Below are 16,463 nucleotides of genomic sequence, written 5' to 3'. Positions count from 1 at the left end.
ACTTAACAACAACAACCCCCTGACTAACTTTTAGTAGTTAGCATACTCTTGGGGCCCTTGACAATTCTCAGTGTTTCAAAATCACAGGGACTCACTTCAAAATGTACACACATGATTTAATCATAAAGCAGAATCTTAATAGCAAAGGAATCTAATGGCAAAGCAAACAGACCTTTCTTTCTCCCCCTTCCCCTCGGGTATAGGACGAAAGTACACCTGTAAGCAACCATAGGCTTGCCCTCACCATGCTCATCAAAATAGTCAAGTCTCTGGGATGTGCCTATGGTTGTGGAGAAGGACATCGGGGGCTCTCTGGAGATCGTCTGAGACACCAGGTATTCCGGGAGAATGTAAGAGAAGTAAAGTAGATTCCATTTCCTCTCCCTCCCTGTTCCTTTCCTCCAATTCAAGAATAAGTCCTTTGTCAATAAGGGTCAGTGTTTCCCAAAATACACTGTATTTCACAGTAGTTCTGAACCATGTCTTGAGTAGAGGAGGTGCTATCTCAAGACACCTGAAACACGGGCTTGGCAAAGTTTAACTGGAGAAACAATTCCACCTCTTGCCTTGAGCAGATCAACTATCAATCAGTTAAAAAAATGCATAATTGGAAAATATGATCTATAGTTTGAAAGGCTTTGCAAAGATGAGCTAACATGGCAAACTACAAAAGGTCTGTGAAAAATCACTTTGTATTTGTCTGCCTGAGTGCAGCAGAGGCAGATTTTATTTTAGAGAAATAGATGAAACTCTGAAACTTTATTTTGTGTACTTGCTTAGATATTGAAAATGGCCCTTATTTGGATAACTCAGGACTGTAAAAGCAACTGGTCATTTTCTGGCTGCTTTGTGTGTGTGTGTGTGTGTGTGTGTGTGTGTGTGTGTGTGTGTGTGTACACTGACTTCTTGATATTGGAGATCATGACCCTTTGAGCTGTGTGAAACTTGTAACTCTGCCCTTGGATTTGCTGGGCATAATCCAGCCATGGAATGGGATTGTATCCTAGTGCGTATCGTTTAACTGTTACTTTCCCTTTCAGATAAGAGCAAGCCCAGAGCTGGGTGCTTCATATGTGCATTTAAATAAAAGTCGTAATTAAACTTTCTATCAAAGAATAGGGCTTGATACACACACGAGTTCAGAAAGCCCTGCAGCATCTCTTGGCAGAGTTTGAGGATCTTGGCAAAATTTAATGCCAATCCATTATTCCCTGGCATTAGGTTTTGTCTTGAAATGTTCACACAGGATTAGCAGCATGCTGGAATCTTTTCCTTCTTTTCTTACTTTTCCCCTTTCTCTTTGCTTCCTCTCTTTTCTTCTTTATTGCTCTCGTTTATTTGATCTATCTCTAAGCTAGCTGTATACCTCTCTACTTATTTTTCTGTCTGTCTACTTATCTGTCATCTGCCACCTGTGTTCCTTTCATCTTTTTAGTCTCTATCGTGTATTAGTTTTTTATGGATATGTGGGAGCTTATATTAGTAGTAATTAACTTCTAAATCCTGATACATGGAAACATTGACCATGATCCAGATTTTGAAATAAATAATAAAAATAAGGATTAATAATGCAATAGAAGGCTGACATGGCCTCCATGCTGCATTTGCATATGCGCTTTTTTGATCTTTAACTTTGAATTCTATCACAAGATGAATAAATGCCGTCTAGGTTAAATAAACCATGCCTTTCCTCCTATGAAAGGCAGATTCCGTAGACTAGAACACTAAAGTATAATAAGAGACATACTTAGAGATAAGATTTGGCTCTAACAACCAGACCTGGAAAAATCAGAGTTAGTCGGATGAGAATTCTCCTTCTAGACCAATGTTCCTGCACAGTCCACCCCACTTTCCTCTCCAAGAGTAGAACATGTTCTCTATCATGATGTCCAGTTTTCTACCTGCCTTTTAATCTCTGTTGACATGAGTGGAAACTCCTTGCTTACTCTGTATCCCTGTTCCGTACTCATAGAAATCACCTTTGCTAATTTATGCTCAGTGAACTCATTCCCCAAGAACGGTACATTTGAAAACTTTTCCTGAGAAAATGTCTCATTCAAGGAGCTAGATTTTTCCAGATTTTTCTAGCACTGGATTTTCACGAATCATTTGACTGTTAAAATATTAAGAGGATTTATCATCTCTACTAGGTCAGGCCTTCCATATCCTTATTTTTAAAGACAGATTATGGCAAGTTTATTCTCGTCAAAGTTCTGGTACATTTCAGTATCTAATCAGCCCCTCAATACTTCTCATATTAGCCTGATCATCACTTCCTCTGTCTCTCCCTATAGAGGTGGTTCCAACTCATAGCAACCCTCCACTTGATTTCTGGTGCTGTAAATCTAATGAGGAAAAGCTGACCATCTTTCTCCAGCAGAGTTGCTGGGGCATTTGAAGCCCCCAGAGAAGCACTGCCTTTGAGTTGGCAGCACGACTCACTGTGGACTAAGTCACTGGAGCACTAAGAATTAGCTAATAGTCCTAAGTTATTAGAAAGGAATCCAGTTTTTAGTAGTTATATCTCTTTCCTGAATAAGCTTGAATGTTTATTCAGAATAAGACTATTTCATCTTTAAAATTCAGACTCTTGCCTATATTTTCTTGCTCAGATGCTCAAATAGACTCTGAAGAGCAGATTAAAACTATATATTTCATTAGTGTCTTTTATGGCAAAAAAAAAAAAAGAATTTATATTTTAGGGCTTTTCAATGTAGAATTTAAAGTGCTTTGCAAATACTAGAATGGACATCTTCACAAATTCTTTGTGGGATGATCACCAAATAATTTCAGTGGAGTACCTATTTTACTTAAGTGCTCTGTAAATGTCATATTGCAAAAATTTAGCATTTGTTTTGTAAGAGATAAAAATGAATTTACTTGAGCTCTGGCATCCAATAACCTCTCTGAAGGGAAAAAAAATCTCCTAATTTCCAATCTTCTGAATAGCCCTAGTGACACAGTGATGAAGTACTTGGCTGCTACTGAGGGGCTGGCAACCCCATTCCCCCAGCTGCTCCAGGGGAGGAAGACGTGGCTGTTTCTATAAAGATTACAGCCTTGGAAACACTATAAGGAAGAGCATTTTACTTGGAAAGGTCAGCGAAGGAAGGGAAAGCCCTTCGTGAGATGTGTTGACACAGTGCCTGCAGTAATGGGCTCGGAGTACAGCAGAGATGATGAGGATGGCACAGGACAGGACAGGGTTCAGATCTGTTGTTCACAGGATCGCTGTGAGTTGTAGGCAGCTCGCCAGCACCGAGCAACAAGAACAACAATGGGTCACTATGACTTGACAGCAATGAGTGTAGAGTCTAGTAAAGGCAGAATCAGAAAGTTATCTATCAATCCAACTTTTGATATAGTCAAAGAGATTATTGCAAGGTCATAAGAAGAAGCCCATTTCTGAATCCAAGTTGTAGCTATTTGGCATATGTTTTTCTTAATCTTTCCAACATTTCCCCCTTGGATGTTGATTTGCAAAAATGGTAACATAACTTCTATTTTTCTTTGGTAGTGGTCAAAATGGCCTTTCTTCATCTGACTTACATTCCTTACCTAGTTGTCCAAAGTTTTCTGCCCTCCATGAGGTGATCCACGCATTGCCATCTTTCTTCTTGAATTGCTTAATTCTACTATTTTCAATTTCTTCAAATATCTCTTATTCAGACATCAAGATATCAGCTAATATCTATTATTATCTTAAGTCCTTTTAGAGAGTAGATGTTATCAAAATACATTTCTCAAAAAAAATAATAACTTTGGATTAGGAGAGAAGGCCTTATCTTCTAGTTTTGACTTTGCCATAATGCATACTATATTAATTTGGACAATTCTTGACTTGCACCTCTATTTCTTCAGCTGTAATATCAGGGGGATATTACCCTACATCAACACTTAGTGTGAGTATACATGCTATGATGCATTTATATGAAAGAAATATTTTTTAAGACAGTAAAGTAACATGTGAACTCTCCTTTTTCTGGTAGGAGAGGGCTAGGACACCCTTTGTGACCCTCACGTTGTATATGAACATTGTGTCTCTGGCCTTCTGCAGTCAGTGGCCTTGATTTTATTGATTCTAACAGTGGGAATTATTCCCTTCCTCTTTGCCACATACCAAAATTATTATCTGAGCCATAGAATATCATTTTAAGTTGCATTGTCCAACCAATAGACACTTTCTTTTTAAATCTATAAATTGAACTTCTATTTAATTATCATTTCACATTCAAATGTAACCATGTAGATATTTAATCAAACTACCCTTGATTGAATGTATGTTTCCTACATACGTCAAGAGAAATGCTGGCGACATAGTCCATAAAGAGTTGCACTGCTAACCTAAAGGTCTTGCCCCTCTGATGGTTCAAGATCGCCAGTGGCTCTGAGAGGAAATGATGGACAGTCTACTTTCATGTGATTTACAGCCTCTGAAAACACACCAGAAAGACAATGATGAATCAGGTCCAACTTGAGAGCAATAAGTGACTTTTTAAATGTTTCAAAGACCTTTCCAGCCCTGCCCATCCAAGGGGACACTGAATCCCCATTTCCTGTGCCCTCTGTCCTCTTGCTATGACCATCACCAACTCTGATTAATGTCTAAGTGACTGAGAATGGGAATGGTATCATTTTCCCATTGTATAAAGCCTTTGGGCTTGGAAGCATGAGTGGCATCCACTTCCAGAAAAGCTTACTTCCAGAAATTCTATGAATTTGGAGAAAAGATGAAATGTTTGCATTCAAGAATTCTGTGTGTAGGGTTGCTATGGGTCGTCTACAACTCCACAACACTTAACAACAACAACATAATAAAGCCTTTGAGGTTTTCTAAATATGCATTAGCTCTTAAGTTAATGTAACACCGAGCTTTTTCACTGAGACCTTAAAATCTTGATCTTAGTGACAGTACTGACCTCCTGAGACAAGCATGAGACCATAATTTTGAGGTTTTCTGGAGGAACAGTCTCTCACTGTCTTACTGCTCAGTCTTTAGTTCAGACAAGAAGAGTCAGGAGGCTTGGCCAGGACTTGCCAGTGGGAATAGACAGATACCTTTGCCTTCGAAGACTTGTAACTGTCACAGGATAATGATATCTGTAGTTTAAGCTGGTACTTTTGACTTTTTCACTGTTCTTCCTTCATTGCAGGCCCAGAACTGCCTTACTAAGCTATACAAGCTAGATAAGATGCAGTTCCGACAAACCATGAGGGACTATGTGAACAAGGACTCCCTTAATAATGTAGTGGACTTCTTGCATGCTTTGCTAGGATTTTGTATGGAGCCAGTCACTGACAGTAAGTAATGCTGCACCACGTGAGTTCTAGAAGATGGAGCAGGTAGTATTTCACGTTACACTAAATTTGTGGAAACAGAATATACAGGAAAAAGATGTTGGGGGGGCTTGTGCGTGAAGGGGTCTGTGCCTATATAGATTGTAAATGAGAAAGTCTTTTACATCATCCTTGTGGAAACATTTTTCATTCATTGAGGCCAGTCTACCTCAATGTGGGGTCCTAACATTACTCCTCTGTTCTTATACTCATGGTACATTCCTCTCTTTACCTGACCTTCTATATGATGACAACGGAGGTAAATGTAGCTCCAAGTATTAGTAGAATATATTTACTCTTTCACCAAGTATGAATTGAGAGACAATTTTGTGCCAGACATAAGTCTTTCAAACTATTCCCCCACACACAAAATAGAACATGAAAGGAAATAAATTATTTGGGTAAAAATAATGTATAATGTGTATATATATATGCATATTTTAAATTTTTTAAAGATCAAGAAATGCATCAATATCTAGACCAACAAAATATTATGAAGATTCACTTGTGCTTTTTAGGGCTTGTGTTTGACGTGCAGTACTGCTCTTCCCCCCAGGAGCGAGGCCTTTGAAGCTTGGCCTAGGGTTTAAGGCAGGTGGTGGCTTCAAGCCCCAAAGGTTCAAATTGTTTGTTTGGGTTTGTTGTTTGTTTGTTTTTTTCTCAAATTGGGTTTTTTTTTCAATCCTATTTTGGGTGGTTGCTGTGATGCTAAACACTGTGGCACTGATGTGCCAAATGTAATAATGGTTACCCATGGTGGACAGTGTTCAGTGGAGCTCCCAGATTAAAACAGACTTGGAAGCAGGAGTGGCATCCACTTACAAAATAGCTTGCCTCTGGAAACTATGAACAGTGCTCAGGTCTTTCATTTATAGGGTCACTATGAGTCGTCTACGACTCGATGGCACTTCACACCACCACATTGGATGAGAGACCAACATACACTTAGTTGCATCTGTAATAAAGTGAATGTTTCCAATACCACGTGAATGCAAATACAATAATGAAATGGAAGTGATGCATGAAACTTGAATAAAATAAATTACTTAATTAGATCTGGGAGACAATTACTTCATAGTATTTACTCTTATTGCTTATATAATACATGGTGCATGATAATAGTTGATGAATATATAATGAAAATATATCTGATGGCGTTTAGGAACCATTTCCTTCTGTTATTTCAGGATTTATTGCTTGATTATCTGTTGAAAAGAAAATATTACTTCTCTGTAGAACCTCTGAGACAATCTATGATGTTATCAACACTGTTTCCAATCAGCATCATCATAAATTAAGACCAATGAATTGAGTTAAAATTGTAGTTGAGACATTGCAAGAGAAATTCTTAGTTACAAGCTAATTTTTGTGCTGCATTTTTAAGCTGTTTGAAATAGAAACAATAAGCATAGAATAAAGCATATTCTCTCTGTAATGTAAAATCCATAAATAGTCCCCTACCAACTGTCCGTCAGTGAGTCGTTAGTAATAAGGTACATATTGCTTTACACGCTTTATTTCACCTGCAATTCTTGAGAACTGGATCAGAGACAAGAAGAAGGGCATAAGGCCCATCTGAACAACATTGAGCTGTACCTGCCTTCACCTACAGACCACACCGAGCACACAAGACACAAGAACTCTTTCAGAAAAGCTGTCGTATCCCTGGGTGTCCTCTACACAAGGTCTTTGGATATCTGATAAAATGGCATAAAATGCCACAATCAGTGATGACCTCAGGCCCCTCACATTTCATGTGTATCTAGGTTAGAAAACAATGTATTGCTACAAGGTTTCTGATTTTCACTCTCTGAGTCACTGAGAGTAAGTAAGAAGTTACTCAAAGTGCTGAATAGCTCGTGGCAAGACCCAAGACACAGTCCCCCTTTTGCTCCCAGGGTCCAAGCAAATCCCTCACAGAGCCTCTTGCCTCTCTGTGTTCAGCTCAACTGGTCAACCCCACTTCATTCTACTGCTGGTCGACCCAACTGGTCTCCCTTAACACCAATAGGATGGAATCAATTGAGAGGGCATTTAGTAGATAATTTCTTTTTTGTTGTTGTTGTTGTTGTTGTTGTTGATCATCTTCTAAAAAAGACTGAAACTCAGAGTAAATATCAATGCTCAGAGTTGGCCTAATTTGGAGCTATTCAGGAGTTGCAGAGAAATGCATTTTCACAGGAAAAAAAGATGTTATTTTTGTATACTATATCACTTAAGACAACTATGCTTCATTTGCTGTAATCAGTTTTTAAAAGTCAAATGTAAAAAGCAACTGAAGTCCTAGAAAATAGAAATGCCATCTTAAAATATCCAATAAAGCTGGAGGAGGAAGGCAAGAAGTTACTTCTGTTTGTTTTAAATTTTCACTAATGCCCTAATAAAGAGGAAAATGCAGAGGACTGTGGAGGGGGAAACCAAACAAAAACCCCCTAAAACTCTCAATCTAAAAGTTTTTCCCAACATCAGTTGTTGATTCCCGTTTCAGCTTCATTTTCTTTAATTTTTTTCCCCTTTCCCTTCTCATTATTGTTAACTCTCCAGGGTGGATTTTATCAGTGCATAAACCTTTCCTTGTGGTTTTCTATAGTTTGCAGACCTTTTCTAGTTTTTTTACATTAGCAATCTTATAATTGTCCTTTTTCTCGTCAATGACTTCTGTCATTGATCATAGTTTGTTCTAGATTCATTGCTAAGATTTGTCAAAGAACACATCTCACAAATGGTATTGGCTATATCATGGAAAAGATCCTGAAGAAAAATACAGTTCATTTGTGCCAAAGTCCCCACAGAGATTACTCAACTAGGAGTGTCTTTACTCTTCTAGGTTTTATTTCTGTTCATCTTTCATTAATTCCTGATTGCTGAGTAATTCATTATGCCTTTAAACAGCACAACGTAAAGGAAAGATTACCGTTAACATGTGTATTTGCATTCCAGACAAGGCTGGGTTTGGAAATAACTTCACCACAGTAGACAACAAATCCACAGCCCAGAGTGTAGAAGGCATCATCGTCGGTGCGATGTTCAAATCCCTCATCACTCGCTGTGCTTCAACCACACACGAACTGCACAGTCCTGAGAACCTGGTGAGGAACTCATCTTTTCTTCCGACAGGAAGTCTCAGTCTCATTCTGAGGAAAGGAAATGAGGTTGGAGACTGACATCTTCCACTTGAATGTTAAAATGCCACCAGTCACATTTATAGCAAAGTCTTAGCAACACAGTTATCCTTTTTCTTATCTGTTACAGTGCCTGTTGATTAATACCTCATTCTCTTCCATCTCAGAGCTTCCATGATGTTTAGTGAGAAAGTTTCAAAGTGCTTTGAGATGGTATGTTTGAGCATAATATATTTAAAAACATATCAAGCGTTATTTGAAACTGTACTTACTTTAGTAATTTAATGCCAATATGCTACAGTAATTTGCTTTGCATTCTTCTAGCGAGCACTGTAATCTTTCAGATACGTTTATAAAAGCTAGTGTTAATTAAAACACTGAAGCCACAAGAAGCCTGGGTAGAAACCACGCTGTTCAATTTAGTGCGTAATTGCTACAGAGGAGATTGTGGTTGGGATACTAAGATGTAGATTAAGGTTGTCAGACCTGCCATGCTTTCAGACCTCTCCAGGAAATAAAGGAGCATTTCTCTGGTTTACTAATCTATCAATTAACATGGTGCCAATGTAAAAATCAGGTTATTTTCCCATTAACACTATGCTGAAATGCCTAAATCAAGGAAATAATTTAATCAATTCGAAATGATTCATTTAACTTTATAAATACAGCAAAATCCCAAGCCAAAGAGTATTTAACTTTGCTGAATGTCAAAACCAATGTCAAAAGTCCAAGATTCTTGGTACTTGACTGTAACCTTGACATCATTTGCTCATGATGAGTAGTAATTTGACTTAACTGATACGTGAGTGTTTATTAGTCTCAGTCCACAAATTCATGATTAGAAGAAATTCTCTTTCTTGAATTTCTTTAAATCATCTTAAATGAGACTTTAAATGTTCTTCCTACCAGAATGATTAAAAGTTTGGCTTCAGCCATTGATGTGGTCCCCACATCACAGAGTACTGTGGTCATTGCCCTTGGGCCAGGGAAGGCTTCCCAAGTCTCAATCTGTCCACACCCACTGTTTCCATAGTGCTTTCTGAGGCATGCTTGGGGTCAGCACTCTGGTGGGCTTGCAAAGCTGGCTTCTCAGGGTCCTGGAAGAACTAGTAAAGAGTAGAGTGAATGGCACAGACCCCGTTACCCACACGACTCAGATGCCTCTCTCCATCTTCCTCAGTGGCCCAGTCTTCCACGTCCCTGGAGATCATAATTGCCCCGGTAGCCTTAGGTTTCAAAAATTAAAGCCATGGAAATGTTTCTTAAGCATTTGCATTCAGTTTTATTGCATTTTTTCAATTTTTTTAAAGAATGTATTAACAGTTTTTATGATGCATAAAGTAAAAAGGAAATTATTTAAAAAGGAATAAAAAAAGGTCTTGTGTATGTATTTTTTAATGTACAACTTTTTTTATTAAATAGTTCTGCATGCTCTTAAGTTCATAGTCAAGTACATGATCAAATGAGCTTTAACAAAGCTATACTTGCTATATCTATCCAGAAAAATATATGATCCTTTGCATGGTCATGCTTTGTTAGAGGTTAAAAACCCTTACCATCTTTTAGCACAGTGATGGAGAAAAGTTGGAGGAGTTGAACAAATAGTGAAATCTCTAGTCCAAACACACAATTTTCACTCTCTTTCGGCTCTCTACCTTTTCCAGCATGATGTCTTTTTCTAAGACATTTCAAGGCATTCCTTCAGAAGTCAAAAGTAAGAAAGAAAATTAAATATTGGAAATTCAATGACTAGAAAGGTAAATTCATGTCTTTCTAATAACACACTTGACTTTCTGAATATGCAGCACGGTACCCATATTTTTTTTAATATACTAAGAATGGCAGGCAAGGATCTTGGTAATGTTTCTATGGGACTTATGGAGCAGCAATACCCCATCATTTTCATCAGAAATTAACTGCTTCTTTTTACAGTCCAATGTTCATCTAAGCCTAAGGAATTGCTTTCACCTGCTTTTCCTGTGAAAATCTTTGACCACATGACTATCGTTCTTGCCCCAAACACCCTCTTACTTCCATACAGGGACTCTACTGTGATATTCGCCAGCTGGTCCAGTTTATCAAAGAAGCCCATGGGAATGTCTTCAGGAGAGTGGCCCTCAGTGCTTTGCTTGACAGCGCGGAGAAGTTAGCACCAGGGAAAAAAGTGGAGGAAAATGAACCGGAGTCTAAGCCCACAGGCGGTAAAAGGTTGGAGGCCTGAGCTCTGTGAACATTGTGTTTGCTTTATACCAGTAGAGCATGATCTTCTGTCTATATGGCTCTCAACATGCTGACAACTTCAGCTCAAGAATAAAGACCTATCTTAATCCACTTGTTATTGTTAGTGAGTGAAATGCAACTTAGAAAAGGAATTCATTTGCTGTCAAATACGTATCATTTTTGTAGGAATTGATTGTATCCTAACTTCTTGACTCTAGCTCCCTTCTCAAGATACAGTAAATTGTTTCCTGTGTTTTAGTCATTTCTATAGATTTCTTTTTCCTGGAGAAAAAAATCAATTCTCAATTCCAAATTATCCTGTTGAACAAGTGATGTTTTAAATATGACCAGTGTGACAAATTTCTGAGCAGGACCTTTGCTAGTCTTTCTTACTAACTTAAATAGGTCTGGTGCATCCTAGATATAAAATGTTTTCAAAAGATTAGAAGAAGCATCTACACTTAAAATTCTCCTTGTTGTTAATTATGGTGCTTGTGATAAAGATGATAACACTGAGTGATGCAACTGTGTGTTGTTGTTCAAGATGCCATCAAGTCAACAACTCGTAGCGACTCTATGAACAACGGATCGAAACCCTGCTCTAGCCTGTATCACCGTCATGATCTCTGTTATGTTCAAGGCCATTGTTATAGTTGCTGCCTCGGTCCATCTCAGAGGGTCTTTCTCTTTTTTACCAATCCTCTACCTTTCCCAGCATGATGCCTTTTTTCAAGAACTGGCCCCTACCTTATAACATGCTCAAAGTATGTGAGACTTATGTTTTATAATCCTTCCCTCTAAGAAATGATCTGATTTAGCTTCCTCCAAGAAAGATGAGTTTTTCCCTTGGGCAATCCCAATCTATTCAATATGCTTCACCAACACCATAACTCAAAGGGATCAATTCTTCTTCAGCTCTCTTTATTCATTGTCCAGCAGGAAGTGTAGGAAGCAAATGAAAATACCATGGCTCGATGGCAGTGTACCTTAGTCTTTAAACAAGTATCCTTGCTTTTTGACATTTTAAAGATTCTTTACAGCAAATTATTCCAATGCAACACATCTTTTGGATATAAGTAGAAGGTGGGGTACAAATTTTTTAGAGCATGAACCCCTGGTGACTTAATGCTTGTGAGCCATATAGCTTGTGTGTACAAGAGTGTTTTTCATAATGAAATATTAGAAAGTGGTGACAGTGTTGATGAGCTTGTTTTTCTCTGCTCTGTTGTGATCAGTAAATGTGCCCTTTGACAGGTCAGAGGCAGGAAGCATCGTGGATAAAGGCCAGGTGTCTTCTGCCCCTGAGGAGTGCCGCAGCTTTATGTCTGGCCGCCCTTCACAAACTCCAGAGCAGTAAGTATCATTGATTTTTGTTTCCATGCAGTAGGCAGAAGGCTTGACACTGCCAGAAATGTTTTTTTTCCTTTTACACTTTCTCTCTTACCTTTTCTTTGCTTCTGCCCTTCACTTTACATTTCTGATACCATTGCTCTCTCCAAATCTGGAGCAAAAAGAACCAACCTCATGCTTATTAATGAATCTTCCTAACGAACGCTTACCTCCGTCTCTCCTGCTTTCTTGCACATTACTACAGACACATTGGAAAAATAATATACAAATGAAATGGGCTTGGAATGTCATGAGCTTTTCTGCTAAAATGCACTTATAAATCTTTTCTCATTTTTGTAATACGACTGTCATGATCATCAATGAGGTTTTTGTTAAAAGTGGGTGGACAAGTAGAAAAACTGCCTCTTGTCCAGCTTTAGCTCACACTGATCCTAACTTGCTTCACTTTGGTCTTTTCCTAAGATCCAGTTAATATTTTCTAATACTAGTTTATCTCCACTTTTTATCATGGCAAAAGAAAAAGAATCTCTAAATTAGTGCCCTCAAGAAATATGAGAATTATTCTAAACACTAAATATGTGACCTAGTCTTATGCAATGTTCATGCTTATATATTTTTCTGAGAGACTAATTATTTAGCTGCAAATGCTGCAATTAAATTTCAAGTATGAACATCCTTTTATTTACTCCAAACCTTTTCCAATGTTAAATGACGCTCCTGTAAGAAAGTTCTCGCTGTGTTCTAGGTACTGTTGTATCTCTGGTCTGTTTTCCAGAAAAACAAACAGGAGAAGTACACAGTCATGGAATAAGATCTCACCATAACACAGTAACAAATAAAGTTGTCAAGAACAAGAAATCCATACAGCTGTAGCAGCACTTTAGAATCTTCGTGGCTACTCCCAGATGGGCAAAGGAAAGGAGCTCAGGCGGTATACGCCATGAGGTGTTCACTGCTAACCAAACGCTGCATGTCTCTGGGTGTTTGAATCCACCTGCTCTGAGGGTAAACGATGGACAGTCTCCTCTCACTAAGAGTTGCAGCTGTGGAAACACTGTAAAGAGTTGCTGTGAGCTGGAATTACCTCAGTGGCAGTGAATGTGGGCAGAAAAATTAAAAGGAAAATAAATGAGCTCACAGGATCAGAAACATGTGGGGTTTCCTTGCCATGATGGTGCCACTGGGGGATGTCAGCAGTTCAGGGGTAGGGTTCTTGCCTTTGATTCAGCCAGTGCACCTCATGCTCCATGACCATCTGCCAAGCAGTGGGAACTTGCATTTACATATTGCTCTGATGGTGTTCAGCTTTTAGTGGCTTTGAGACTAAAATGAACTAAGAAGAAAGACTTGATAATCTGTTTTCAAAAATTAGCATTACAAGTCACAGTGGTTCAGTCTGCAGTTATGGGGACAGCACAGGACTGATGGCCTTAGGCTCCATTATGGATGACATCACCAGGAGTCGGCAGCCACTGGGAAGGCAGCAAATAAACTTAGCTGCAATGACTGAAGAGGGCTTAGGCCATCAGTGAGCTTATTAAAAACAATTGTCAGCTCATCGTTAAGCCAATAGGCTTTGTTTTTCACTTGCTTTCTCAAAAAAATCACAGTTTCATTCTTTCTTTAAGGAATCTTTTCAGGGCTTATAAGAAATTAAGATATAAACTCTAGGGGAAAAATAAAATAATATGAAAGGCAAAGTTCTGTACCTGAATAGTACAACATTTTTTAAGAGATTTACACACCTTATAATGTCTATGCAAAATAAGGAGAAAGGATTTTTCCCCAAAATAATACCGATTAAGCTAATCTGTAGGAATGATCTTATGTTTTTTTTGTTGCCATGGAATTAAATATGAACCATAGTGACCCTATGATCATTTGAACCCTGTCTTCTTCTGAACCATTGTCATCGTTCCTGACATACGTGAGCCCGTTTCTGCAGTCATTGCGTGCAGTTTATCCCTATGAGGATCTTCCTCTCTTTTGTTGACACTCCACTTTTCCAAGTAGGCAGGTCAGATGCAAAATAGTAAGACTATCTTTTTGATAGATAATGTTGAGATTTCATTCATCGCTTCTCAGCCTTTTGGCTAAGATCAAGTGTAATGTTGAGGTTTCATAATAATTCGTTTGGTGATGAGTCAACACCATGTCACTTCTCACCATTTCGCACCAGTCTTTTTCCTTGTGTGAACACTCAGGCTGTAATACATAAATACTTCCACCTAGATTGACAGCCTGATAGGGAGGTGAGAATGCCAGACGTCCTCATTCAGCGCTGGGCAGTGGACGCTTAGTTTGGTTTTTACATCCCAACATCCACTCTAGCTTCCTTTCTTTTTTCTTCTCTGCCCTTTGCTGCTTTTCCTTCATCTTTAACTCATATTAACTGAGTTTTACTAAAGACAGTTTTATGTGCGTATGTCTATGAAACTCATTATTGCTACTCACCCTTTTGATTGCACTCATGCAGCTTTTTAATGAGGAAAAACTAAAAAATAATAGCCCCTCCTAGTGGTTGTCTATCCAGAGTATGTAAGCATCATTGTTTTACCCATTCTGCTATCTGGGTACTACTAGGCCCAACCCTGCTTAGCTTCGGAGATCAGATGAGATCGGGAGCATTCAGGGTGTTATGGCCATAGACACACTCACTCATTCTCAAAGCAGAGGAATCATATAGAGAAAAAGTAGCTCAGAAATCATATTCAGGGACACTGATTTAAATTTATCCTTTAATTGATAAACAGAATTCCTGATCTAAAAGAAAGTAACAAGATAGTATGCTGGTGAGATTTATGGAGATAACACATAGAGTCTCCAAAAATGGAATTATTTGCATAGGATTGTTGCACTTTGAGTAGATTCCAGATTCATCACCAAAGCTTTAAAGCAAATCACTACTTTAAAATCCCACAAGCAAATTCTATCACGTGTTACTAGAATATTTTCTATAATTCTATCTTTTCAAATCACCTTGTTGCTCAAGGTGACAAATGTGGAAAACTCAGTGAAGTTAAAGGAAATAATTAAAATATCTAAATACAACTAACTAGAAGTGTGTGTTATGTACCACTGAGTCAGTATCGACTCATAGCTGAGCCTCCAGCAGGTTTTCAGAGGCAGTATATCTCACGAGACGAGATTACCCAGCTTTCTTCCACAGAGCACCTGGTGGATTCAAATTGTGTGTCTTTGGTTGACAGTACAGCTCCTTACCACTGAGCCACCAGAGGTCCGAACTAGAGGGTCTGTAAATATGTTTAGTGTATTGTGTCAACTGTGTTTTGAGCAGGCAAACACACTTACACATTTACATTAACCTGTTACGTGTTTTTAGTAATTGCATTACTTCTTTTGACTGCACACAAAAGCCTCTCTCATTGTTGTTGTTGTTAAGTGCCATCGAGTCGCTGGTGACTCATATCGACCCTATGATGGAGAGTCCTCGACACTTGGGTGCCTTTCACCCTCTCTCCAGGTTCATAGGGTTTCCGGAGGCAAGCTATTATGGAAGTAGATGCCACTCCTCCTTCTACGCTTGTTTTCATGGGGAGCTCCACCCCACTCTCTGTCCGCATTGGGTAGCCTCAGAGAGGGCAGTCTGTTTTCTCATCTCTGGTTTCTTGCACTGTGAGTTCCTTCCTCTCTCAATACTTCTCTAAAATTCAGGTATAGTCATTACAGGATGGAAACTCTATAAAGTAATCAACTCTTTTCTAAGTTGATGATTTAAATTGTCTCCAGTTTTTCAGATTCAGAGTTGACTAATAATACTTCCATATTTGAGACTTTTAAAAAATTCATTTTAATGAAAGTTTACAGAGACTTTGGATTTCCATTCATTCATTGTTGCACTTTTCCCCCTGCCCACCCCTCCCCCCATTCACTCTTCTCTTTGAAAAGTAAAAGAAAAATTCTTTCATTATTATACAGTCCCTCCTCCCAAGTCCATTCCACTGTGCAGCCTTTATTCTGGACTCCTGTCATGACAATAATACCTAATCATATATCCCTTATAAACATTTCTCTCGCTCACTACATGTTAATATTATCTCGTCATTTTCCTTCAGGTAGGTTCTTGGAACTTGGATTTGTCTGTCAATTTTGCACATATCAGCCTTAGATAATTCTAATCTGCCAATTTAGTGAGTAAAAAATAATAGTATTACAATACAGTTAACTTTTTTTTTAGTCTTGGGAGATAAAACTAAATCTGTATACAATTGACCATTTGTATTTTTCCTCTTATTCAGTGTTGCAGTCAAAATGTTCTTGGTAAAATCACAATTAAAAGAAAAAATTTTGTTGTTGTTTGTTGTTATATACCGTTGAGTCACTTGCGACTCATAGCAACCCCGTTTACAACAGCCCTGAACCCTGCTCTATCCTGTGCCAACTTTACTGTCTCTGACACACCTATCCCCACCA

General features: G+C 38.4%; 1 protein-coding gene across 1 annotated transcript in view; it reads left to right on the top strand.

Annotated features, from left to right (window-relative positions):
• Positions 1-16,463, top strand: part of UNC80 (unc-80 homolog (C. elegans)) — a 295,977-nt gene that overhangs the window by 83,642 nt on the left and 195,872 nt on the right. The window contains exons 14-18 of the mRNA XM_006891958.1: positions 204-350; positions 5,154-5,301; positions 8,278-8,426; positions 10,501-10,667; positions 11,934-12,032. Coding sequence (XP_006892020.1) covers positions 204-350; positions 5,154-5,301; positions 8,278-8,426; positions 10,501-10,667; positions 11,934-12,032 — 710 coding nt within the window. The remainder of the gene's footprint in view (positions 1-203; positions 351-5,153; positions 5,302-8,277; positions 8,427-10,500; positions 10,668-11,933; positions 12,033-16,463) is intronic.

Source organism: Elephantulus edwardii, unplaced genomic scaffold, assembly GCF_000299155.1.
Source record: "Elephantulus edwardii isolate Elephantulus edwardi_28Jun2011 unplaced genomic scaffold, EleEdw1.0 scaffold00106, whole genome shotgun sequence".
NCBI lineage: Eukaryota > Metazoa > Chordata > Mammalia > Macroscelidea > Macroscelididae > Elephantulus > Elephantulus edwardii.
Note: the sequence above shows the minus strand (reverse complement) of the source record. Positions and strands in the feature narration are given on the sequence as shown.